Here is a 25,346-nt window from a genome sequence, read left to right as displayed (position 1 = left end):
GGAAGGCCTTTCTTTTAAATTGGGGTCAGTATGACAAATAAAATACTTTTTAATCTAGATTTTTAAGGTTTGTTGGGTTTTTTTTTTTTTTTGTATTTTTTTGAAGTGAGAAGCAGGGAGGCAGAGAGACAGACTCCCATATTGTGCCTGACCAGGATCCACTCAGCATAACCACTATGGGGTGACGCTCTGCCCATCTGGGGCAATGGTCCTTTACATCAGGAGCCATTCTAACGCCTGAGGCAGAGTCCATGGAGCCATCCTCAGTGCCCGGGCCAACTTTGCTCCAATGGAGCCTCAGCTGTGGGAGGGGAAGAGAAAGAGAGAAAGGAGAGGGGGAAGGAAGTGTGGAGAAGTAGGTGGGCACTCCTCCTGTGTGCCCTGGCCAGGAATCGAACTCGGGACTTCCACACGCTGGGCTGACACTCTACCACTGAGCCAACTGGCCAGGGCCTAGATTTTTAAGATTTTGACCCTGTTAGTCCATAGCATGAAACATGTTTCTTTACATTCAGGGACTTTTGATGTAATGATCTACATTTTGTGCCATTGCTGCTGTCCTTAATTAGATCTTAAATAACATGTGGCTGGCAAATGGCTGCCATATTAGATAGTGCAGGAAGTTTAAATTAATAAATATGAAACAAAAATTTATTTCCTGTGTTATACCACCTATACCACTGTGTTGAGCAGCACAGGTAGAGAACATGTGTATCATTGCAGAAAGTTTTATTTGACAGTACTATTTTCAGTAACTTTTCAGGGATTTTTTTTCCCCAACATTTTCATCTTTGTGTTCTTATCACTTGGGTAGCCTTGCTGGCTTCTATCACTTCAGTAACATTTTACCAATATTGCTGTGCTAATCTGCTATTAATCTCAGTTTCTGTATTCATTTTCAAGGCTTTGTTATTGAATGGCCATGTCTAGCCTTAGTAGCTAGATTTCCCATTCTTCCTTCACATGCTTCTTGGTGAAGGCTCTTGTCTCTCAGCATATGTCATGATTAGTTCCTTACCTCTCTTTTTTCTTCAAGCATCTTTAATTTCTCTCAAGCTTCATATCTTTGTAATTCATATCCCCCAGAAGAGATTTCTGGTTGTTCTGATCCTTGAGCTTATGCCGGATTTCTGTTGTGTAGTGAACCAGATGACTTTTTCAGATTCATACTGTTGACATGGGTCTTGAGAATTATGGACTTACTATGTGCTAGGTGTTTCACATGTATGGACTTATTTAGTTCTTGAATGCTAGACATTATTATACTTATTTTACAGATGAAAAAATCATCTCGGAGAAGTTAAATAACTTTATCTAAAGCTAGTAGTTTATAAATCATGATTGAACTCAGTTCTGACAGACTCCAAAGCATTGTTCCTAAACTTGGCTGTATTTTCTAGCACTGAAAATCAGGTTTATCAATAATTAAAATGAGGCCTGACCTGTGGTGGTGCAGCAGATAAAGCGTCGACCTGGAACTCTGATGTCGCCAGTTCAAAACCCTGCACTTGTCAAGGCACATGTAGGAATTGATGCTTCCTGCTCCTCCCCCCTTTCTCACTCTTTCTCTATCTCTCCTTTCTGAAATGAATAAATTTTTAAAAATTTTAAAAATAAAATGATAGGGAAGCCATGCTAATTATAATAGACCAAAGAAGAAATGGAGTGGGGGCAAAGGGGTCAATAAATTAAACTAGAACTACGATGAACAGATTTGCATTTCTATGGGCTTCTCTTTTTTATAGTCATTTTTGCACACTACTTTTGATTTCTGAAAGGAGAGATTTAAAGGTTGTATTCTAACTTCTAAAATACTCTGATACTGATTTAATGGGGAATCTGCTTTTTTTTTCCCATTGATTTGAGACATGGTGAGAAGAGCAAGCTGGGTGGAAGGGAGAGAGAAGAAGAGAAACATAAACTCATTGTTCCACTTAGTTGTTCCGTTTGGTTTTGCACTCATTGATTGCTTCTCATATGTACCCTGACCGGAGATTGAACCTGTGACTTTGTGTGCCAGGATGATGCTTTAACTTCTGAGACACCCAGCCAGGGCTGAACCTACTCATTTTATAAGAGGCACCCTCCTATCCTCCCTACCCCCTTTAACATCAACTTTTTTGAGATTGATTATGCAGTGTGCCCATTTTAAGTGCACTGGTTTGGGAGTTTTGAAGCTACGTTACCACCACTCCAAAATGTAAACATTATTATGTCCATAAGTTGCTTTGTACTCATTTGTAGCTAATCACATCCCACTACTAATCTGGTTTCTGTCTCTATTGATTAGTTCTGCCTGCTCTATCGTATGTGTAATTTAGAATCATACCATTTGTACTCTGTTCCTTTATGTTTTGTTTTTGCTGTGGTACCTACCTAAATTTTAAATCCTGATAGCTACCCAGGTATTACCCTCCTTCGGGATTAAAACACATGACTTTTTGAATGTCTACATCCTTTACAAGCTTTTATTTTTATTTATTTATTTTTAGTGACAGGGAGAGAAAGAGTGAGAGAGAGGGATAGAAAGTGACAGGCAGACAGGAAGGGAGAGAGATGAGAAGCATCAGCTTGTAGTTGCAGTAGTTTAGTTGTTCATTGATTGCTTTCTCATACATGCCTTGACCTGGAGGCTCCAGCTGAGTCAGTGAACCCTTGCTCAGGCCAGTGACTTTTGGGCTCAAGCCAGCAACCATGTCTATGATTCCACACTCATGCTGGCTGGCTATCCTGCACTCAAGCCGGATGAGCCCATGCTCAGGCTGGTGACTTTGGGGTTTCGAACCTGGGTCCTCAGTATCCCAGGTTGACGCTCTATCCACTGCGCCACTGCCTAGTCAGGCTGCAAGTTTTAAAATATATTGTGGAGATTACCTAGATATATGCCTGCTTTGAACCATGTCTTAGTATATTTCCTTTACAGTGCTTTCTGTCCTTAGGGGCAAGGTTAGTGATTTCTTCAGGATGGTGTTATATCTCTAAATTCCAAGCTTTGTTATGAAGTTCAGTAATCTAAGCAGTTGAGATAAGGCATAGATGATAAGAATGTCAGACAGTATCTTAAGAATAAATCGTAATAACTATAAAGGAGATAGAATTCAAATTGTCATATGTTCTTTTTATTTTTAGTAGATTTTAATATAATCTGCATATCTTCTCAATATTTTGCAAAATAACAGATATTTTATCTGTTGTCAAGCACCTGGTTGAATTTGGGATTTTGGTGGTAGATTTTAAGGTAATGATTAAAGTTATAAATATATATATATATATATATATATATATATATATATATATAATCATCGATGTTACCAACTTGATGTTTGAGCTCATTTCTCCTTTAATAGATTTTTCAAATTGTATAAATAAATTCTCATTTAATGGGAATTTTGACTTGTGTGCAAAGGTTCAGAACCAGTCACTTATAAAGTAAGTGATAGATGTCCATGTAAAATCTAAGCCAGTGGTGTGATTGAGTTCCTGCCCATAAATGTTTTATGATAATTTTTAGTTATATTTGATGTTTAAATTTTTATGCTAGCCTTCCAAACTCAACTTTAAGAGATGACTTCTTTCTTTTCCCTTCAGAGTCTCCAAAGCCTGCCGGACATGATGCTGATTTGAGACAGCAACAGCAGGACACCTCTAACTCTAGGGTTGCTGACATCCATAGGCTGTTTAATTGGCTATCAGAAACACTAGCAAATGCACGCCATTCTGATGCATCCTTGACAGACACAGTCAACAAGGCCTTAGGATTGAGCAGTGATGATGCCTATGAAGAGCTGAGGCAAAAGCATGAATATGAATTGAACTCTGACCTGGATAAGAAAAAATATGAGCAGCCTACTTGTGCAAAAATTGAAAATGCACATTTTAGGGATACTCGGAGCCCATTGTCAGAAGCTGATTCATCATCTGTAAAGTATTCTGTTGATCTTTCTACCAGTGAAGTAGGCACTGACCATAAACTACATTTGAAGGAAGTAAGCATATATCTTTTGTTTGCTTTTGTGAATGTATGTGTAAAAGAGGGGATGTGCTTCAATGAGTTTTTTTTCTTTTAAAAAGAAATAAAATACGCATTTCAGCAAAAGCTTCCAGGATAGTATTTCTTCTTTTTTTTTTCTTAATCTTTTTTTGCAGGAGAGAGGGACAATTAGGGACAGACAGACAGACAGGAAGGGAGAAAGATGAGAAAGAAGCATCAATTCTTTATTGTGCCGGCCCTGGCTGGTTGGCTCAGTGGTGGAGCATCGGCCTGGCGTGCAGAAGTCCCGGGTTCGATTCCCGGCCAGGGCAGACAGGAGAGGCACCCATCTGCTTCTCCACCCCTCCCCCTCTCCTTCCTCTCTGTCTCTCTCTTCCCCTCCCGCAGCCGAGGCTCCATTGGAGCAAAGATGGCCCGGGCACTGGGGATGGCTCCTTGGCCTCTGCCCCAGGCACTAGAGTGGCTCTGGTCGCAACAGAGCGACGCCCTGGAGGGGCAGAGCATCGCTCCCTGGTGGGCAGAGCGTCGCCCCCTGGTGGGCGTGCCGGGTGGATCCCGGTCGGGCGCATGCGGGAGTCTGTCTGTCTCCCCGTTTCCAGCTTCAGAAAAATACAAAAAATAAATAAATAAAAGTAAAATTCTTTATTGTGGCACCTTATTTGTTCATTGATTGTTTTCTCATATGTCCCTTGGACTGGAGGCTCCAGCAGAGCAAGTGACCCCTTGCTCAAGGCAGTGACCTTGGGCTTTAAGCCAGTAACCTTTGGGCTCAAGCCAGCAACCATGGGGTCATGTCTATGATCCCATGCTCAAGCCAGCGACCTTTTAATTTTTTTTTTTTCTTTCTTTTTTTTTTTTTTTTTTTTTTGCATTTTTCTGAAGCTAGAAACAGGGAGAGACAGTCAGACAGACTCCCGCATGCGCCGACCGGGATCCACCCGGCACACCCACTAGAGGCACACCCACCAGAGGCGATGCTCTGCCCACCAGGGGGCGATGCTCTGCCCATCCTGGGCGTCGCCATGTTGCGACCAGAGCCACTCTAGCGCCTGAGGCAGAGGCCAAGGAGCCATCCCCAGCGCCCGGGCCATCTTTGCTCCAATGGAGCCTTGGCTGCGGGAGGGGAAGAGAGAGACAGAGAGGAAGGCGCGGCGGAGGGGTGGAGAAGCAAAATGGGCGCTTCTCCTGTGTGCCCTGGCCGGGAATCGAACCCGGGTCCTCTGCACGCTAGGCCGACGCTCTACCGCTGAGCCAACCGGCCAGGGCGCGACCTTTTAATTAAGCTGGTGAGCCTGCGCTCAAGCTGCTGAGTCTGCGCTCAAGCTGCTGAACCCATGCTTGGGCCAAGGACCTCAAATTTTCGAACTTGGGTCCTCTATGTCCCAGGCTGATGTGCTATCCACTGCCCCACCTCTTGGTCACGCTCCAGGATAGTATTTCTAAGTTACTCCTTTTTACAAAGAGATAAGTATAGAAGTAATTGTTTTTCTTCCTGCTTAATAGGTTTATGATTTACCCGTTGTGATAAAATTAAGGCTAGACAATCTGTTTTTCAGAAATGGCTTATTGGGAGTTAATTTGCCCACTTGTTATCATTTCATAATAAGATAGAATTCTCAAAACACTGGCTTTCTGCTGGACGTTTCATAACCCACAGGTGAAGGAGATAAGGTGACTAATGTCTGTAATACTGTTAGAAACAAGGTTAGGTATGTGCTTTGTATTTCTCATACAAATAGGAATGGAAAGTGCTCGGCCTTTAGAATTACCACTGAAGTGACACTCAGTCTTGTTTGACAGGGTGTCCTGTTTGTTTATGATATGTTTAGAGTACTGATCTGGGTAGCTGAGAAGTAGCTTTCTTTATCTTCCACCAAGAAGTGGCTGCAATATCAGGATGGCAGTGTGTTCCTAAGGGCTTATTTTGTATTTACTCTTTCTTTTATTTTCTCTTCCCTGCCTTTGAATAAAAGTTATATACATGTCCCCAGGTTTTGTCCATGTAGTTTTTGAATATTTACTTTAGGGGGAGGATGATGGCAAGAGGCTCACTGGGGAAGGCATGTAAAGTAGGCACTGTTCTCAGTGCTTTATGTTATTAACATTTTCTAACATATTTAATGATCTAAATTGGGTTGATGGGTGCATAGGCCAAACCCAGCCCACTGCCTGTGTTTGTAATTAAAGTTTTATTGGAATCCAGGCATGCCCATTTGCTTAGGTATTGCTGATGGCTCCTTTTACACTACAGCGACAGAGCTGAATATCTGAGTATGTGGCTCGCAAATCCTAAAATACTTGGTGCTTTACCAAAAAAGATTATCAGCCTCTGCGTTAAATCAATGTCAAATTATGTTTTGAAGGAAAATATTATGATTTGAGGATTGTGTGTTACAACTCTGCCATGTTGATTTTACTAAGTTTTAATGTTTAGATTGAAGCTTGTGAATTTGCTGTGAAAAAAATAGTTGTTTGTTCTTGACATTAAAAATTAATGAAAAGAAAAGAAAAGAAAGCTGTTGACTATGTCCTCTAATTTTTAGGATACAAATTTAATCAGCATGAATAATTTTGAAGATTGCAGTTTATGTCCCACTGTACCCATTGAACATGGATTCCATAAACAGTCCAAGTCAAATAATATTGAAGAGACTGAAATACATTGGAAACTGATTCCAATTACAGGTAAGAACAAGTGTCCTGGAAATTAGGTTTGCTTGATTTTAGGGACCAGTTTCCTGAAAGGTTTCATCTTTTCTGGAGTCCACTCTGGGGTCAATAGGTGCTTTATCTTACTTGGCTCGGACATCTTTAGTGTCTTATTTTGAGCAGTAATAATGTTCACATTGAGTGTTGCTGTTTTTGCTCAGCTTCAGCAACTATCTGCAAAAAACCCTAAAAATCAGAATTTAAAACATTCTCTATGGAGTTTAGCATGCAAACTTCCCAATGAAAATTGTTGGCAGAAATTTGAGATTCTAATGAGGTGTGGTGGCCACAGAGATGAAATGATGGTCTTTGGACAGCCAGTAAATACTATCTGCTTAAGTTATAAGCTTTATTATAACAAGCATCTAAGAAGTGGTCATATTGAAGCTCACTTATTTGGAAGAAATTTGATTGCTTAATATTGGATTATCTTAGAGAAATTGGATTATTGTGGAGAATGTCCTGAAATGATCAAATGCAAACGTCCTAGAAAAATTATTGAACCATGGGGTTAGAATAGTTAGCAATTTTGAAAGATCATTTTTTTAGTATTTGATTTCTCTGTGTAAATACATATATACACATATACACACTTTTAATATTTTAAGTTCTTATTCATCTTTGTTAGCTAAGCATTTTTGGAAAGATTTCTAAGGCACATCTTTTTCATTTCTAGACTTTTATTTAACCTTTAAAAAGAAAAAACAACTTTTTCCTAAAAAAGTAGACTTGTGACCTAGAAGCTATTGAGACCTCTGAGGTGAAGAATTTCCATGGTCTTCAGCACCATTCTCTACTTAGTATCTTATCAGAGAGGGAAAGAGGCCTAGATGTGATAGTGTAGAGCAGGGGTTGGGAAGCTATGGCTCGTGAGCCAGATGTGGCTCTTTTGATAGTTGCATCTGGCTCGCAGACAAATCTTGAATAAAAAAAACATTAAAAATATAAAACATTCTCATGTATTATAATCTATTCATTTCCTACCGCTCATGTTCATGGTTGCGGGTGGCTGGAGCTAATCACAGCTGTCCTCCAGGACAACACCAAATTTTTATTGGATAACATGTAACGTACACGGGTCGTTGTATGGCTCTCACAGAATTACATTTTAAAATATGTGGCATTCATGGCTCTCTCAGCCAAAAAGTTGCCCCGACCCCTGTGTAGAGAATCTGGTTTTCCCTCAGGAGCTGTAGATGTCAGCTTGAGTTTGGAGAAATAGAATAAGGAAGTAATTAGTACAAGATGATTATCCTAACCATTCCTTATTTAAATACCTTCATAGTTGATGTTCAGAGCCATTTGAAGACACAGCATCGAGGTGTTGATATCACCTGAATAGAAAGGGAAGCAACTTCCCATTTCTGAATGACCCTTAGGATTATTTTAGGCAAAAGAAGGAATACTTGGATTTGTTAGCATTTGGGGTTGTCTGAAAGGTGCTTAATAGGTATCACCAATCTCTAAAAAGTCTACCAATCTAATGGATGCTTTCCATCAGGAGGGAATGCAAGAAGTCCAGAAGACCAGCTGGGGAAACATGGTGAGAAAGAAACACCAGGTGAGAAGGCTTGCTTTTCTTTTGCTCCCACTGTGCCCTTCAGAATTTGTACTTGCCATTCTGGCCTTCTATCAGTAGGGCATCAGTTTAAGTTCTGTTACAGAAAATTTGGATAATACATTTGTATTTTATATCATTAAGTAATTGATATAAAATATTATATAAAGAATATATTAAAAGAGTCACTGTATTCATAGAGATTATGTTTTCTTTGCCTACTGTCAGTTCTGTCTGATATGATAACTTGGGGAGACCAGAATATTTTTCTTAATCTATTTCTATAGGATATTCTAGATATTCTATGTGAAGTAGTCTTCAAGTTTCTCTTAAATTTAAAGAAATACTTGAAGATGAGGCCATTTACCTTTTAGGTACATTATTCCTAATCTTGAATTTTTTTTTTACCCAATTCTACTTCTAATTGTAATGCTAATTTCTGCAGATTATGTAAATCAGAGACTAGGAAACATTTATAGATCCTAATGATTAGCTAGGTGCAGTGGGTGCCTGATAGAGAGTCTTTTGTCTGAGCTTAATCAGTTCAGCATCCCTGCATGGTCCTAGACATTGTTTTCTTGTTTAGAGTTTGGTGGTGAGCCATTTGTTAATCTTACTCTTTCAGAAATCTTTTGGGGTTTTTTGTTTGTTTTTAAGGGAACAGTATAAATGACTTGAATTTTAGTAGGTCTTTACAGTTATCCTTCTCTTTTAGAAATTAAAAAGACTTAAAGATTTTCTTGAAAAAGCTATTGTCTCCTAGGAGATGATGAATTTTTAAAGCAAGGAGCAGTGATGTAGAGAAAGTGCACAAATCTCTAATGTACAGCTTAAAGAATTCTTACATATGTACACATTTATGGGACACCAACCAAATCCACATGTAGAACATTCCCAGCACCCAAGGTTTCTTCTGCATCTTGCTAGTCAGTAATCTCCCTACCTCTGATAGTAGCCACTGAATCTGCTTTTTTCACCATAGATCACTTTTACCTGTTTTTGAATTTAAGATAAATGGAACCTACATGTCCTCTTGTTTTTGGATCTTTCACTCAACATTACGTCTCGGATACACCTGTGTTTTGCAGCTATCAGTAATTCTTTCTCATTATGAGCAGCAGATATCTTGTTTATATTTCAAAATGCTCCATCAACATTTAGAGTCCTCCTATTTGTCCTACCATTTTCATATTTTGTGATTGAAAGTACAGATATTTGAATGATGTTGCCTTTAGAAAACTCATTACTCCTTTTCATGTAAAAGTACTCCAGTGCTTGAATGGCAGTAGAAAACATGCATTATGGGTATCGACATGTATTTCTTGTAAATCATTTATCATTGAAGACATTTTTTAAATAATAAAGTCAGTCTACTAATAAAAATCATAGTGAAGGCCCTGGCCAGTTGGCTCAGCGGTAGAGCGTCAGCCTGGCGTGCGGGGGACCCGGGTTCAATTCCCGGCCAGGGCACATAGGAGAAGCGCCCATCTGCTTCTCCACCCCCCCCCCCTTCCTCTCTGTCTCTCTCTTCCCCTCCCACAGCCAAGGCTCCATTGGAGCAAAGATGGCCCGGGCGCTGGGGATGGCTCCTTGGCCTCTGCCCCAGGCGCTAGAGTGACTCTGGTTGCAGCAGAGCAACGCCCCGGAGGGGCAGAGCATCACCCCCTGGTGGGCAGAGCATCGCCCTTGGTGGGCGTGCCAGGTGGATCCCGGTCAGGCGCATGCGGGAGTCTGTCTGACTGTCTCTCCCAGTTTCCAGCTTCAGAAAAAATACAAAAAAAAAAAAATCATAGTGAAATTTGTGCAAAATAATTAGGTAGTGATCATGTGCATTTTAAAAATGTATTTAGTTTAGTTTTTTATTATAAAGAGTTCCTCAAGTGGATTTAAGTTATATTCCATCTTTTAAAAATTTCCTTTATTCATAGCACTTCAGGAATAAATTTACTGGTCTGAACTATACCTAAAAATTTGGGGAGCAAGTATTTCATTTAAAATAATAAATGACTCAGAAGTTTTTAAATTACAGGTGGCCATCCTCAACCCAGTTGTTTTGAGATACAATGTAAAATATTTTTTATTTAAACAAATCAGACATTTGACATGGTATATAATTCAAGAAGTATAAAAATACTTCAAAAAGTCTTCTGCTCTTAGCCCAAACATTTTATATGTGTACTAAACCCCATATTGAAATTTAAGAAGGGTATTCAGTATTCCTGAATTATTTTATGGAACTTTACTTTTCTGATTTATCAGTTCATACACTTGTAATTTTTACCATGGTGGATATTCTGCTCCCCTTCTCTTCCACCTACAGACCTGCTGTGGTCTTCTGCTGACTGGTACCTCTGCGGTACTTAATGGTTACAGTGGTTCATGGTAACCACTAGGGCTGGTAGAGAAGTGTCACAAGCTGACTGCTGCTGAGGCTAAACATTTAGAAAGTGTGAGTGTGGGGAAAATCAAAACAATTTTGTGAAAAAGCACGCATGTTGCTATAGCTGGGCGAATAGGGAATCTACAATATCTTTAAAGTACTGTAGTTTTAAAAACTAATACCTGGACTTTCTGATTTAGAGGTACCATTTCATATACTAGAATAGCAATTTGTGATGGAATGTTGCTATAAGAAAAATTACTAATTTTTTAAAGGATAAGATTGTGTAATATTGATCTAGGCAAAGATCACAAATTTTAAGCATATTTTCCCCCTTTTTTTGTTTTTTTTTTTTAATTTTTTTATTTATTTTTATTTACTTTTTTTTACAGAGACAGAGAGAGAGAGTCAGTGAGAGGGATAGACAGGGACAGACAGACAGGAACGGAGAGATGAGAAGCATCAATCATTAGTTTTTCTTTGCGCATTGCGACACTTTAGTTGTTCATTGAATGCTTTCTCATATGTGCCTTGACCGTGAGGCTACAGCAGACTGAGTAACCTCTTGCTCAAGCCAGCGACCTTGGGTCCAAGCTGGTGAGCTTTTGCTCTAACCAGATGAGCCTGCGCTCAAGTTGGAGACCTCAGGGTCTCGAACCCGGGTCCTCCGCATCACAGTCTGACACTCTATCCACTATACCACCGCCTGGTCAGGCTCCCTTGTTGTTTTTATTTAAAAGGTATTTAAGGTACCTATTTTGGAATGTAATTTCAAAACTATTGTATTTAAATTTAGTATATGTGGATAGGGAAGGAATTATCTTATGGATTGAACTAATTGTCAAGAGTCAAAAGTTAAATAGTTCTGTTAGCATCAACTAGCAGAATGACCTCTTTTACTCAAATGGGGTATTGGCTATTGTGATCTCTCTTGGAATTGTTTTGAAACAAAATAAAAATACTTAGGAAAGCACTGTCAAAAATGTTATTCTTAATGTAGCTTTGAAATATGTTCTTTCCTGTATTATTGAGCCTTTTTTTCCCCTGATAAATTGAAATCCCTAACATTGTAGGAAATCCTCTAAGCAATGCCATATATGTGAGTCAGTCTGAAAACAGATACAATTAATTATCCTACATGGTGAATGCAGCTCTTAACTTGGCAATTATTCCCATGTCATTTCAGTTTGGTGTTCTTCCAGTTACCTTACACTCAAAATTTTCATAAGGCTGTATTACTATAGAAGACATTACTTGGCAAAGAATATAGGGGTTAAGCAAGTTGTTGCAACTGACTATTGTGATTAAAATGTATGTTAAAGTCAGAAAAGTAGGGAAGCAGAAATAAACAAATTACTTAATTTGTATTGATGCCAAACTGGTCTTGTTCACATTATTTGAGATTTTTTTCTACCTTCTAATGCATAATTAGTTCTAAAGACATACTTGATCTGATGTTTTTTTCTTATTTATAAATTTCTTTTCAAATGTTATTTTCTTTTAGTTGCTCTTATAATAATAAACTCTTCCTATATAGGTATGAAATCACCAGAAGAACAACTGGTGTATCTGCCAACGCAGGACGCCTTTCCTAACGACCCCCGGGTAATAAGTAGACAGAGAAGTTCTGATTACCAGTTTCCATCCTCTCCATTTACAGACACACTAAAGGTCACCACTGAGGATGACATGTTGACAGGTCAGGTGGTGACAGTGGAGGAGCAGTGTGTGCCAGCAGCAGAACCGCCTGCAGTGAGCGACACCACAGAGAGGACAGTGTTAGGAGAATACAACCTCTTTTCTAGGAAGATAGAAGAGATTTTGAAGCAAAAGAACGTTTCATATGTCAGTAGAATTTCCACGCCTATCTTTTCAACACAAGAGAAGATGAAACGACTTTCTGAGTTTATATATTCTAAGACTTCCAAAGCTGGCATACAGGAGTTTGTAGATGGCTTGCATGAGAAACTAAATACTATTATTATCAAAGCATCAGCCAAGGGTGGGGATTTGCCACCAGTCAGTCCTAATGGTGGTTCTGGTACTAAAATAACATTGAACCCTCTAGGAAGACATGTCATACCAGATTCCTCGAGTGACTTCAACAGTAAACACCTCCTTGAACCCCTTTGTTGTGATACTTTGAAAGACACCAACTCTAATGAGCAGCATTCTTCAACTTTGGGTTTAACTGAAGTAGATGTGAACCAGACACACTATGCCATGGAGCTAATGGTGACTTCTGATCATACTGTACCTGATGATACTGCTCAGGAACCAGAAGAAAAAGAAACAACAAAATCACCCAGTGATGTAAACATTTCTGCCCAACCAGCTCTTTCAAATTTTATAAGCAAGTTAGAACCTGAAGTATTTAACAGTTTGGTTAAAATCATGAAAGATGTCCAGAAAAATACTGTGAAATTTTATATTCATGAAGAAGAAGAGAGTGTGCTCTGTAAAGAAATAAAGGTAATTAAATGAGAAGGTATTAGTCATGCTGTATAAACTTGGGTTGGGTCTGACCTCTATAAAAATATTTTTTATTTTTAAATATATTTTCATAATTTAATGCAGAGTAGAATAAAAGACTGAGTTCGACTAATTTGAAAATCTGTCATGTAAATATCTTAGAATTTAGAATCTTGTTTTATAGTTTTGTTTTTAAAGACCATTGTTACATTCTGCAGATACCTTTAAACTGTTGATTCAGAGATTTAAAATGTCTTATACTTGGGTTTTTAATGGAGTGGGGGAGGGAAAGATTCAGAGGAATAAAGGAAGTTGTCAGTGTTTACCTCATGGGTTTATTAATCAAGTAGAAAAATAAAACTATCCAGGAATAACCTAGTGATAATATATTTTGGTGTTTCTAGACACCTGGTCATGTCAGGTTTCCCTAGAGTCTTTACTGATTAAAAAAAATTATGTGATCCTGAAAGACTCCCCCCAATCATGAAAGATTCTTCACTGCTGAAACTACAGAGTAGACAGTGTTTTTGGTTAAAAAAGAAAAATATGAGCCCTGGCTATTTGGCTTACTGGCAGAGTATTGGCCTGGAATGTGGAAGTCCTGGATTCCATTCCTGGTCAGGGCACACAGAAGTGACCATCTGCTTCTCCACCCTTCCCCTCTCTCTCTCTCTTTCTCTCTCTCTCTCTCTCTCTCTCTCTTTCTCTTTCTCTTTCTCTCCTCTCTCTCTCTCTCTCTCTCTTTCCATCCGCAGCCATGTTTCAAACGGTTTGAGCAAGTTGGCCCCCAGCACTAAGGATGGCTCTGTGGCCTTGCCTCAGGCGCCAAAATAACTCAGTTGCCAAGCAACAGAGCAGTGGCCCCAGATAGGGAGAGCATTGCCCAGTAGGGGGCTTGCCGGTTGGGGCGCATGCAGGAGTTTGTCTTGGCCTCCCCACTTCTCATTAAAAAACCAAAACAACACCATGTATTTGTATGTGTATATAGGTATAGACAGATCTACAAAATTTATAGTAGGTATATAAATTATTATAATACATCCAAACAGTTTTATGGGTTTAATATTAACCAATTAGTATTCACTAAATTAGGATTTTAATTCCTTAAAGGGAATGTCTTAGCTTTAAAAATAAATGCTGCTTAGGCCCTGGCCGGTTGGCTCAGCGGCAGAGTGTTGGCCCAGTGTGTGGAAGTCCTGGGTTCGATTCCCAGTCAGGGCACACAGGAGAAGCGCCCATCTGCTTCTCCACCCTTCCCCCTCTCCTTCCTCTCTCTCTCTTTCCCTCCCACAGCCAAGGCTCCATTGGAGCAAGGTTGACCCGGGCACTGAGGATGGCTCCATGGCCTCCACCTCAGGCACTAGAGTGGCTCTGGTTGCAGTGGAGCAATGCCCCAGATGGCAGAGTATCGCCCCCTGGTGGGCATGAGGAGTGGATCCTGGTCAGGCGCATGTGGGAGTCTGACTGCCTCACCTCTTCTAACTTCAGAAAAATAAAATTAAAAAATAAAAATAAATGCCTGTTCCCACTTATGTAATTAACATGGTAAGTTTCTGATTTTTTTGTAAGAGGAAGCAGAAGAAACTATAAGTAGCTTATAAGCCCAGAGTGGTCCAGAAACTCCATGCTGCTAGTGGGTCCTGAGCCTTTGTCAGTTTGGGGATCTCTTGTTGATGTCCGCATGTTTCATGTGATGTGCCTGTGAGAACAGATGAGCATGGAAATGAAGGAGGCAGAGTGCTCAGTGTACCTTTTAATTCCCTGTGGTTTCTTAGGAATTCTCTGGTTGCATTTTGCCTTGTATGATTGAACATAGAGCTTCTCGATTTTTTCCAACCTCCCAGCAATATGTGTACTCTGGGGCATTGCTGCATGTTGGGCTAGGTGTGAAAATAGGTTGGGCACAGGTCCCAGTGTGCTCAGCATTACTCCACCTCCCACCACCACATTTTTTAACTTATAGATTATAACATATAGGAAATACATTTACTTATTAACAGTGCTTTTAATTCATTCTGGCATAAAACCATGTTTCTATTGTTTAGAAAAAATGCTCTGTATTTTACAAATCTGATAGGAAGTCAGATCAAAACTTTAATTCTTTTAATCAATATCATTGGAAGATTTCTAGCAAAAATGTTTCAAAGAATAAAAACTTGAATAAAATCTTAAGCTTTCTAAATATTTTTGGAGTCAAACTGATTTGTTATTGTATGAGTTAAACTGTCTTATTTAAAATGAACTCCTAAAGTTTCTTAATGTAAAAAGACAAATTATAAGCAGGCCTGACAAAACAGTAATTTACCTTTTCATTACATGACTGTAAGCTATTCTGAGATTAGCCCAGGAGCTTTACAGTTAGATCAAAACGAAACGATATAGTAGGTGCTGCTTTAGTTTGGGGCTACACAGAAACAGCCTCTTTGGGTGTGACACTGTAGGCAGCTCTGAAAGATCAGTGGAGTGGACTGTAAGGCAAGCTGGGTTTAGATTGATGCTTATCTAACCAGCTGTGCCAACCTTGAGAAAATCTCCTCCTGTGTCTGTGAAATGATGAACATGATCTCCAGGATCCTGCAGTTTGCTTCAGAGTTCAGGATTCCACCAGCAACAACGGGAGCTCTGCCTAGACTCCTACCTTGTGTCCTTTGAAAGGTAGTACAATGTCATCAGCATGGAGGGAGGTATTAGATGGGAGAATCTATTTTGCTTGAAGGTGTAAACAGGTGTGGCTAATCATAGAATGTGAATCATTGTACATACTGAAGCTCCTTGTGAATGATTTTGGGGCTGTTGTGAATTAAATGAGTTACAGTGGTCCAAAAAGTGGTTTGTAACTCTGAAGGGGTAACATTGCTGCAAATAACAAAGGAGTCTGCTTTGAAAGAAAAGAAAAATGGGAGTGAGGAAATGGTTAGTGACTGGGCCCTGGGTTGTCCAGAATAAGCAGTGGAGCTGGGTAAAGAACTGGGGCTAATCCGTTCTTCTGGTTCTTTTACCCCACACTGGCACTTACTTGTCTTTGATTGCATAGCACTGTAACATTCATGGATGTGGCCATTTAAGCTCTGAGCTTTAGATTCAATAAAAAGACTTGATCCCTGAGATCCCTAGATCAAGTTTAAGCTATGTTTATTAGTTTATTGTGCATTTCTAGTGTTAAATGGATGTTTGCCAAATAAAAGCTTTTTAATGTTAATTTAGTGTTTTTTTTTCTTTAACAGGAATATCTTATCAAATTAGGCAATACAGAATGCCATCCAGAACAGTTTTTGGAAAGAAGATCAAAATTAGATAAACTATTAATTATTATTCAAAATGAAGACATTGCAGGTTTTATTCACAAGGTAGCCTATTAAGTCAAGTTTACTACTTATTTTGGTTATAAAAACACCCTTATTAAAGGCCCTGGCTGGTTGGCTCTGTGGATAAGAGTGTCGGCCCATCATGCAGACGTTCTGGGTTCAATCCCCAGTCAGGACACACAAGACATGACCATCTGCTTCTCTTCCCCATCCTCTTCCTCCATCCTCACCCCCTTCTATATCTCTTCCCCTCCTGCAGCCAGTGACTTGATTGGTTCAAGCATTGGCCCTGGGCACTTAGGATAGCTCAGTTGGCCTGAGCATTGGCCCCAGACTGGGGGTGGTGGTGGTGGCCGGGTAGATCTCAGAGTGTGTGTGTGAGTCTGTTTATCTCCCCTCCTTTCACTTAAAAACGAAAACAGAAACCACCTTATTATAAAAGCTTACTGTCTTTGAGACTAAAGCTGTTAGTTTATTTTAAAAATATCCTCATAAGCTTTAAAGGTGATAAAACTTCCAAGGTTTGGAGGTTTAGGACTTGAGACCTAAACAACCCTACTGTAAATCAGCTTGTAAGTTTCAAGTTTGTAACCGTGCAAAATTCTAAATGGCAGCACATCACAGACTTTCTGTATCAGTCAAATAGTCAAGGCTAAGAATTCTGACTCCTTGAATGCCAATGGGTCTGCTAACTCTATGTTGTCATCATCTTCGTTTGTATGTCCCAGGTAAAATCTATTTTTACTCCCTTTGCCAAAGCAGTTCTGCTTTTCCTTGGATTTGGAGGTACCCCACTCAGTCTTATGAGCCCTACCTCAAGTCCTACTGCCCTTTGAAGCCTTTCCTGACTGGTCAATACGTAGGTTCTTGCCATCTGAATTCTAACTGACCTCCTGGGGCTGGAAAGGTTAGCATTTTTCATTCTGTTTCCAGGTCTAGTGTGCCTTTTCCTTAGTGTTATATTCATGGTAGGTACCCATTACATAAATATTGGTTTATATATTTGGAAATAATGTTGAAAGTATAATTTTGTGCCTGGCTTTCCATAGGCAACACACTGATAAAGGTTAGCCATAGTGCATTTTGTTAGACTTGAGTCAGTTTGTTCCCTTATCTGTCTTTATTTTTGTTTTTATTTTGGTATTTAAATAGGTACCTGGCTTGGTGGCGTTAAAGAAGCTCCCCTGTGTTAGTTTTGCTGGTGTTGATAGTCTGGATGATGTTAAAAATCATACATACAATGAATTATTTGTATCTGGAGGTTTTATTGTGTCTGATGAATCCATTCTAAATCCAGAAGTTATCACAATTGGTAAGATTTATGCATTCTTTTGAGCATGTAACTTATGTCTTTTCTAGGTTTTTCTCAATAATGGCGTACTTTTTAATATATTGTCCATTCAGCCAATCACAGATAACTAGAACATTTCCATCATTTTCTTGAGCTTTTTACCACAAATTTCCCATTCTTAGTCTTTACAAATAATTTCCTCTAAGTTTGGTGCACTTGGGTCACTTCTGGTTATTAACATGTTATTTTTTATAATGTATAGATATGATATTAGATCTAAAACTATAGATGTCTCCTTTAAGGGGGGGAGAGAAAGAAAATACTACATAGGAATGTAGGTGCTTCTATACAGCGTAATCATATGCTTCTTCCATAATTAAGTTTGGGTGATTGTTATTTATTGAATTTAAAATAAATTTCCATTATCTCTTAACAGAGAACCTTAAAATTTTTTTGACATTCCTCGAAGAACTTAGTACTCCAGAAGGAAAATGGCAATGGAAAGTTCACTGTAAATTTCAGAAAAAACTAAAGGAACTGGGCAGGTAAGATTTAAAAAACAACTACAGTCGTCCCTCACCATACCATGGTTCACTTTTTGTGGTCTCACTGTATTGCAGATTTTATAATGTATATATCTAATTTTTTACTGCAGATTTTGCAGTATATAGGTATAGTGGTACCTTGAGATACGAACAGAGCAACATACGAATTTTTTTTTTTTTTTTTGATACGAGCTACGACTCACTCCGTATTTTTGTTCGAGATCTGCGTAAAATTCCAAGATAGGAGTCGTGACTCGGGAAGCTGCCACTAGTTGGTGCGTTGGCGCAGGGGTCCAGTATTGGCAGTTTGAATTGACTGACTTATGAACTCGGTTACAGAATGAATTAAATTTGTATCTCAAGGTACCACTGTATTTTTATATATTATTTTAATTATTTTTGCAGTAAAATAAGTGTGGGAAACATTTATAAGAGTGTGAGGAGGGTTTATAAAGCCTTAAAACATATATAAGTAATAAAATAGGCCCTGGCTGGTTGGCTCAGTGGTAGACCGTCGGCCTGGTGTGCAGGAGTCCCGGGTTCGATTCCTGGCCAGGGCACACAGGAGAGGCGCCCATCTGCTTCTCCACCCCTCCCCCTCTTCTTCCTCTCTGTCTCTCTCTTCCCCTCCCGCAGCCAGGGCTCCATTGGAGCAAAGTTGGCCTAGGTGCTGGGGGTGGCTCTGTGGCCTCTGCCTCAGGCACTGGAATGGCTCTGGTTGCAACAGAGCAATGCGGTCAGAGCATCGCCCCCTGGTGGGCATGCCGGGTGGATCCCAGTCAGGCGTATGCGGGAGTCCGTCTGATTGCCTCCCTGTTTAAAAAAAAAAAAAAAAAAATATATATATATATATATATATATATGTAATAAAATAAATATAAATAAATCCGCTACTTCACGGATTTTCTCCTATTGCGGGGAGTTCTGGAACCTAACCCCCGCGATAGATGAGGGACCACTGTATATAGTTGCAGTTGTTGATTTAACATTTTTTTGTGTGCTCACAAAATTTCCTCAGTTTTCATAGATGTCCTTAGCCAGCCATAAGGGAATTTGATACAAAATTATTCTAGCCTGTTTGCAAGTGATATTCTTGTCTAGGTAGAAGTTTGCTGAAGTTCTAGTTGTGTATATAGAAAAACTGGTTTAATATTTGCTACTTGGGGGGTTAAAATAATAATATAAATAGGGTAATCATTTTTTTTTTTTTTTGTATTTTTTCTGAAGCTGGAAACGGGGAGAGACAGTCAGACAGACTCCCGCATGTGCCCGACTGGGATCCACCCGGCATGCCTACCAGGGGCGAGGCTCTGCCCACCAGGGGGCGATGCTCTGTCCCTCCGGGGCGTCGCTCTGTTGCGACCAGAGCCACTCTAGCGCCTGGGGCAGAGGCCAAGGAGTCATCCTCAGCGCCCAGGCCATCTTTGCTCCAATGGAGCCTCGGCTGCAGGAGGGGAAGAGAGAGACAGAGAGGAAGGAGAGGGGGAGGGGTGGAGAAGCAGATGGGCGCTTCTCCTATGTGCCCTGGCCGGGAATCGAACCCGGGACTCCTGCACGCCAGGCCGACGCTCTACCACTGAGCCAACCGGCCAGGGCCCATCATCATTATTTTTTGACTGAACCGTTTATGTCAACTAGATCAGGCTCTCCCAGTTGAGGGCTACCTCAAGCAGCTAATTTAATAACAGTACACTTGTTGAGACAAGAATTAATCTCTTGCCCTGGCCGGATAGCTCGTTTGGTTAGAGCTTCACTCCAAAGCACAGAGGTTGCTGGTTCGATCTCTGGTCAGGGCACATCCAGGAACAGACCTGTGTTTCTGTCTCTCTTTCTCCCTTCCTCTCTCTCTAAAATCAATAAATAAAATTAATTAAAAAAATTAATTTCAAGGAGATTTGTGATTGGGGACATTCATATAAATAGGTAATTTCTAACATGCCGAGATGTCACTTCTCAAAGTGTGAACCTTAGAGCAGCAATCACTTGGAGAGGCTCCAAAAATATGTAATCAGAGTTTGGGATACTATATCTTACTGTATCTATTGGAGTCCATATACAATGTATTCACACATTTAAGGATCTGAGAAACTCTGTAGTTAAGAATTCTGTTTTACATTTTGTCAACCAGCATTTCCTTAAACTTGGACCACAAAACATTTCTTCCAATACCTATTGACATTCCATGGTACACACTTAAGAAATTCACGCTTAAATGTAGTAATTTTAAAGTATTTAACTTTTGGTAGTAGTTCACTATTTAAAAACTTGTTTTATCTTCAGATCTTATCCTTATATAACAGATAACAGGACTGAGGCCCAAAGGTCTAACTTGTACAAAATTAGTACCCTCATCTTCCTGATAATAGTAATTTCTACGTGTTGCCTTGTGCCAGGAGGTATAGAAATAGCTTAGCCCTGGCCGGTTTGCTCAGTGGTAGAGTGTTGGCTCGGCGTGTGGATTATCCGGGTTCAATTTCTGGTCAGGGCACATAGGAGAAGCACCAGCTGCTTCTCCAACCCTCCCTCTCTTGCTTCTCTCTCTCTTCCCCTACGGCAGCCATGGCTCAATTGGTTCCAGCAAGTTGGCCTTGGGGCACCAAGGATGGCTTGTGGTCTCTGCCTCAGGTGCTAATGAAATGTCTCCGTTGCTGAGCAATGGAGCAATGGCCCCAGATGGGCAGAGCATCGTCCCCTAGTGGGCTTGCTGGGTGGTTCCTGGTCGGGGTGCATGTCGGAGTCTGTCTCTTTGCATCCCCTCCTCTCACTAAAATAAAATAATTAAAAGAAATAAAATAGAAATAGCTTAAAGCCATGTATTATTTGAAGGGAGGATTTTTACTTTTTTGTTCACTTATGCCCTTCATTAATGTTCCAAATTAGGGAGCTAAAGAGAACTGGAATTTGTTACTTAGTAAATATATAAATGACTGGTTAAAATTTTAGTCTACACTGAGTAGCCAGCCCTCAAGCTTTGCACCCAGAGAAAGCCCTTGGACTTAGATATGGGTTGCACAATTCCAGCTATGCCTTGTCTCCCTAAGAAGTCCCCTTACATCAGGCAGTAGGCTAAGCAATAAAGTTGTCATTAGTTGCCACAAGTTAGAAATTATGGTTTTAATATGAAGCAGAAACTTCCATAGTCAATTTTAGAAATGTAGAACCAGATACTGAACTACTTTATTTCACAGATTGAATGCTAAAGCTCTAAGTCTGTTGACGCTTCTGAATGTCTATCAGAAGAAACATCTGGTTGAAATTTTGTCATACCACAATTGTGATTCACAAACTCGAAATGCTCCAGAATTGGATTGCCTTATCAGACTTCAGGCTCAAAACATACAGCAACGACACATAGTCTTTTTAACAGGTAAGCAGTAATCTTAAATTTCCTACCATGAATATAGGAATGTGGAGGAAAGGATTTTGTGGGCTGTAGTGGTGTGTATTGACTATTAAGCTGTGATTCTCAAAAGGTGGTGGAAAGAGCTTTGTGAGGGTTGAGGGCTGGCATCACCATTTGTCTATGTACATTTTTAAGTATTTCATACTCGAAACTTTTTCCTTTTATTTTAGAAAAGAATATCCAGATGCTCTCCAGTTATACAGATAATGGAATAGTAGTTGCATCTGCTGAAGCCTTTATGCAAAACTTTAAAAATCTTGTGGGCTATCACAGCTCAGTCACAGAAGAAAACCTTCCACTGCTCGGTGCTAATGAGAATCTTGAGTCGCAGTCAGGTAACTTTTTAGTAGTTTTTATTTTCTTTAAGGCAGACAGAAAAAGAAGAGTGGTTTTGCTGTTTTCATATAATGAGGTACCTTTTGTGAAACTACTTGCCTTGGTGTGAACAGTTTCAAGGGAAGTGTTTTAAGGAATTTGTCATTTTTTACACTTTGCATGTACAAAAGCTGCTCATTTATTATACTGTAGACAAATACAAGCTATTAAGAGTTTCTGTGGACTGCATACGATACAGTAGGCATATTCTCTTTGAGGGTATTGCAAGCTTTACTGGCTGCTGTTGTCAGGCAAAGGGGTTATATTTCTTTTTAAAGGATACCAGATATGGGGATTTGGCATTGGAGTACTCAGTCTCCGCAGATGTGCAAAGTAATTTAATAGGAAGAAGTAGGGATATCCATAGTTTTCGTCTTTTCAGAGGTGGCCTCTGCTTTGGCTCCAGGTTTTATGTAAACAGAAGATGTATTATTGTTTTTGATGAAAAGCGGAGATTGAACATTTGATAGACTTACCCAGTTTAGTAGTAATCCAGTGAAGCTAGATGTCAGAATTTTAATTTTGTATTTGTCTTGTCAAATACTGAATTACCGTATAACTTTAGATGCTGTTTTGACATTAACCCCTTTGGAGCTGGGAGTTGGGATTTCCCAACATTAAACGTGAACACATTTCGCAGAAGCTTTTAGCATCGGATTATCTGGACATTCACACCTAGTGTGAGTGTTGTGACTAAGTGAACTTGTGGCAGAAGACCAAGCTTTAAGGGATTGTGGACTTGCAGACCCTGACGCATTATATTGTGTGAGTAGTATATAATTTTAAAACTTAAACAAATTGTGTATTTCAATAGAGGAGGACTTTTTGTTTTTTTAAATGTAGCTCTTTTAGAAAACGATGAAAAGGATGAAGAGGATATGTCTCTGGATTCAGGGGATGAAATCTCACAAATAGAAGTATACAGCAATTTTCATTCAGAAATATTGGCGAAAGAGACCAAAGGATCACGTGGAACAGATCAAAAAAGGAATATTCAAATTGATTTTCAGTCATCTCTTGACATGCAAAAAAATTTATTAGAAGATAAGACTTATATTGATTCTGAAGAGAGAGCTTCTATTGATGTAAGCTCTGAAGGACAGAACAACAGTTCAGCTGAACAAGATTCATATAGCAACTTTCAGGTTTATCAAAGTCAATTAAATATGTCCCATCAGTGTAGTCATTTTAATGTTCTCACTCACCAGACATTTTTGGGAACACCATATGCCCTTTCATCAAGTCAGTCTCAAGAAAGTGAAAATTACTTTTTATCTGCTTATACTGAAAGCTTGGGGGAAAAGTGATTTTCTGGACCCTATTCAAAAGAGAAATAATTATAGTTACCTTTTTTTTTTTTTTAAATATAGGTTGTTACGGACTTTTTCTGTTTCTTAAAAGTGAATTAACAATTTATATATTTTATTCTCTAAATAAAAGTTTTCTGTTCTTAAATTTTTTTCTCTTATTTAAATCATGATGGCCTGTAACAGTTGAAACATGAAAACTGAAATAAATATATATATTTTTAACATATATTGTACTTGAATTATCTCATGTTGGCACTTTTTAAGTTTAACATTTGTATGTCACCTGTACTTTGGCTTCAAATTGAAGTCTATATAGAATATATAAAACTAGATGTTGCAAAAGGATAGTAAAGGATGGCTTTACTTTTCTTCCTCTAACGTTAGATGATACCAACTACTTTTGCTGAAATGACATATCAGCTATTGTATTTATTTTCATTTAAGGTTTTGTATAGTGTTTTTACACAGGTATAAGCCAGTGATATTAATAAATACAGGATTTTGGCTTAATACCTCAAGATTTATCTAACAATACAGTTTCATCTAAATAATAAACTGTGTACGTAGGACTTAGGCCTTAATATCAGGCAGCATTATTTTTTTATGTCCAGGCTTAGCCAAGTTGCTAAATTTGTGGTCAACCGAATATGTGAAAATACTTGGTAATTATGATTTTCAGCGCTTGGGTGTCCCTTGACATACTCAAAATTTAATTTCATGTTTTCAAAGATAGGTTTATTAAAGGCATTGGACAATTGTGAACAAACCCTTTGCTATCAATTTTTAAATTGGTAGTCTTAGAAAAGAAGTATATTTTTGAAGTGGTAAGTACTTAAATACTAGACTAACAATAACTTTTTAAATTCACAGAGTATGTTGTGGAGCTCAATTTTGAACATATCTATTGCCGATAACTGCCTCTCCATTACCAATGAAAATTTTAAAATGTTTTTTAATAATAATTGCAGTTCCTACATTAAAAGTCATAAAAACAGGATTTGGAGGAAAAAAGTACCATGTGAGCTAAACTGAATCTGGATTATTTTAATAAAAGTTGGGATATAGTAAATCAGACTTTCCTTAAGAACCTCATAGAACTTGGAAGCACTCTACCGTTTTAAGTCGTCTTATAGAGCAAAATATGTAAGTGGTATTTCAATTAATAAGCTATAAAGAAAAAGGTGTGGAAGAACATTGTTAACAGATCAGAAACTCCAGACTGTGTTAAGGTAAGTAGGAAAGTGTTTTTATAGGATTTAAATACCCAGATTGTGACAGCAGAAAAGTTTTTTTTTTAACTACTAAACTTTTACAAAACTGTATTTTATTAAAAAATTATTTATATATTATATATACATATACACACACAGCATTTTACTACATAATGTATACATTTTAAACATTTAAAAATCTAGTCTATTTGAAAAAATACAATTAAGCAACAAGGACATTTTATAATTTGGAAAACAAATGTGAAGGATTTGATTTTCTACATTTAAAACGAAGAACTAAAATTCTCTTCTTGATTGGCAGCTAACGGCATGAGATTAGTTTCCAACTCCCTTTGCTTCTGTAGAAGGCCCTGAAATCACATTGATATGTTAGTAAGGTGTGCAGCAGACTTGCAAATTATTCCTATTTAACATTTTTATCCTTTTAATCCAGAATTGTATTTACTTTGTAGCCAAGTATCTGAGCTTAATGTTTTTCAGTTTAAGCTTTCTGTCACGTTAAATTTTAGTAAGTCGAAAAAACACTTCAGTAATGCTCACACAGACTTTCACACTTGGATATTGTATAGCTGTTACATATTTGTAAGATTATATTTTTAGCATAGAAACCAATAGGGATGACTTTTTTTAAAACCAAGTCTATATAACTATGGGGCTGAGATTCCCCTCCTTCCTGTCCACCAAATGGTCTAGTATTGATGTTGCATGTACTAACGTTATTGGCTAATACAAGACCTTACTGAAATAATAATGTGGGTGAATGTGTACATCATAT

The 25,346-nt window shown here is 38.7% G+C and overlaps 2 protein-coding genes across 14 annotated transcripts in view; one reads left to right on the top strand and one right to left on the bottom strand.

Moving 5' to 3' along the window:
* The window catches only part of TASOR (transcription activation suppressor), a 72,587-nt gene extending 47,833 nt beyond the window's left edge, over positions 1 to 24,754 (top strand). The window contains exons 15-24 of one of the 4 annotated variants that reach the window (XM_066351696.1): positions 3,589 to 3,986; positions 6,535 to 6,676; positions 8,202 to 8,261; positions 12,299 to 13,110; positions 16,335 to 16,457; positions 17,568 to 17,727; positions 18,143 to 18,251; positions 21,440 to 21,618; positions 21,825 to 21,989; positions 22,873 to 24,754. In XM_066351696.1, the coding sequence (XP_066207793.1) occupies positions 3,589 to 3,986; positions 6,535 to 6,676; positions 8,202 to 8,261; positions 12,299 to 13,110; positions 16,335 to 16,457; positions 17,568 to 17,727; positions 18,143 to 18,251; positions 21,440 to 21,618; positions 21,825 to 21,989; positions 22,873 to 23,336 (2,612 nt within the window). In that variant the 3' untranslated portion in view covers positions 23,337 to 24,754. Of the gene's footprint in view, positions 1 to 3,588; positions 3,987 to 6,534; positions 6,677 to 8,201; positions 8,262 to 12,175; positions 13,111 to 16,334; positions 16,458 to 17,567; positions 17,728 to 18,142; positions 18,252 to 21,439; positions 21,619 to 21,824; positions 21,990 to 22,594 lie in introns of all 4 variants that reach the window. The other 3 variants (XM_066351695.1, XM_066351698.1, XM_066351697.1) reach the window with 3 other exon arrangements.
* Positions 24,755 to 24,784: 30 nt separating this feature from the next.
* The window catches only part of CCDC66 (coiled-coil domain containing 66), a 60,619-nt gene continuing 60,057 nt past the window's right edge, over positions 24,785 to 25,346 (bottom strand). For all 10 annotated transcript variants that reach the window (XM_066351703.1, XM_066351704.1, XM_066351705.1 and 7 more), the window contains one exon: positions 24,785 to 24,921. In XM_066351703.1, the coding sequence (XP_066207800.1) occupies positions 24,835 to 24,921 (87 nt within the window). In that variant the 3' untranslated portion in view covers positions 24,785 to 24,834. The remainder of the gene's footprint in view (positions 24,922 to 25,346) is intronic.

This window comes from Saccopteryx leptura, chromosome 10 (genome assembly GCF_036850995.1).
Source record: "Saccopteryx leptura isolate mSacLep1 chromosome 10, mSacLep1_pri_phased_curated, whole genome shotgun sequence".
NCBI lineage: Eukaryota > Metazoa > Chordata > Mammalia > Chiroptera > Emballonuridae > Saccopteryx > Saccopteryx leptura.
The sequence above is the reverse complement of the archived record's forward strand: the minus strand, read 5'-3'. Positions and strand labels throughout refer to the sequence as shown.